This window comes from Haliaeetus leucocephalus, unplaced genomic scaffold, assembly GCF_000737465.1.
Source record: "Haliaeetus leucocephalus isolate CR32 unplaced genomic scaffold, Haliaeetus_leucocephalus-4.0 Scaffold190, whole genome shotgun sequence".
NCBI lineage: Eukaryota > Metazoa > Chordata > Aves > Accipitriformes > Accipitridae > Haliaeetus > Haliaeetus leucocephalus.
Window position 1 is genome coordinate 574,696 of NW_010972626.1, and position 401 is coordinate 575,096.

A 401-nucleotide genomic window follows, 5' to 3' on the forward strand; every position below is an offset into this window, starting at 1 on the left:
GGGTGCTGGTGGGGGAGCCCACCTCGAAGCGCGCCTGGGGTGCTGACACCGTGGTGTTGGGCGATGACATGCCCGAGTCGGGCTGCCGGCACTCCCCGTCCGCCGAGGGGTCTCGCGACAGCACGCGGTGCTCCACGCTCTGCTGGCACAGCCGGGTGGTCAGGCGGCCGGGCGGGAGCGACAGGGCCCCGCGTGCTCCCCGCGCGCTCGGCCACAGGATGCCGCTGTACCATGTTCTCCACGGTGCGCAGGTACTGGGCGCAGTGGCCATGGCCATTGTAGTCGGCGAGGTCGGCCGCCGTGTAGCCGTCCTGGTCACGGACGCTGAGGTCGGCACCGTTCACCACCAGGATCTGGCAGCACTGGAGAGAAGGGGGGTGCGTGGCAGGGCCGGAGGGTGG

At 71.8% G+C, this 401-nt stretch overlaps 1 protein-coding gene across 1 annotated transcript in view; it reads right to left on the minus strand.

The window, feature by feature from the left end:
• The window catches only part of ESPN (espin), a 7,666-nt gene that overhangs the window by 6,069 nt on the left and 1,196 nt on the right, over positions 1-401 (minus strand). Inside the window, exons 4-5 of the mRNA XM_010565382.1 lie at positions 216-362; positions 7-142 (exon numbers count right to left, since the gene is read on the minus strand). Of these exons, the coding sequence (XP_010563684.1) occupies positions 7-142; positions 216-362 (283 nt within the window). The remainder of the gene's footprint in view (positions 1-6; positions 143-215; positions 363-401) is intronic.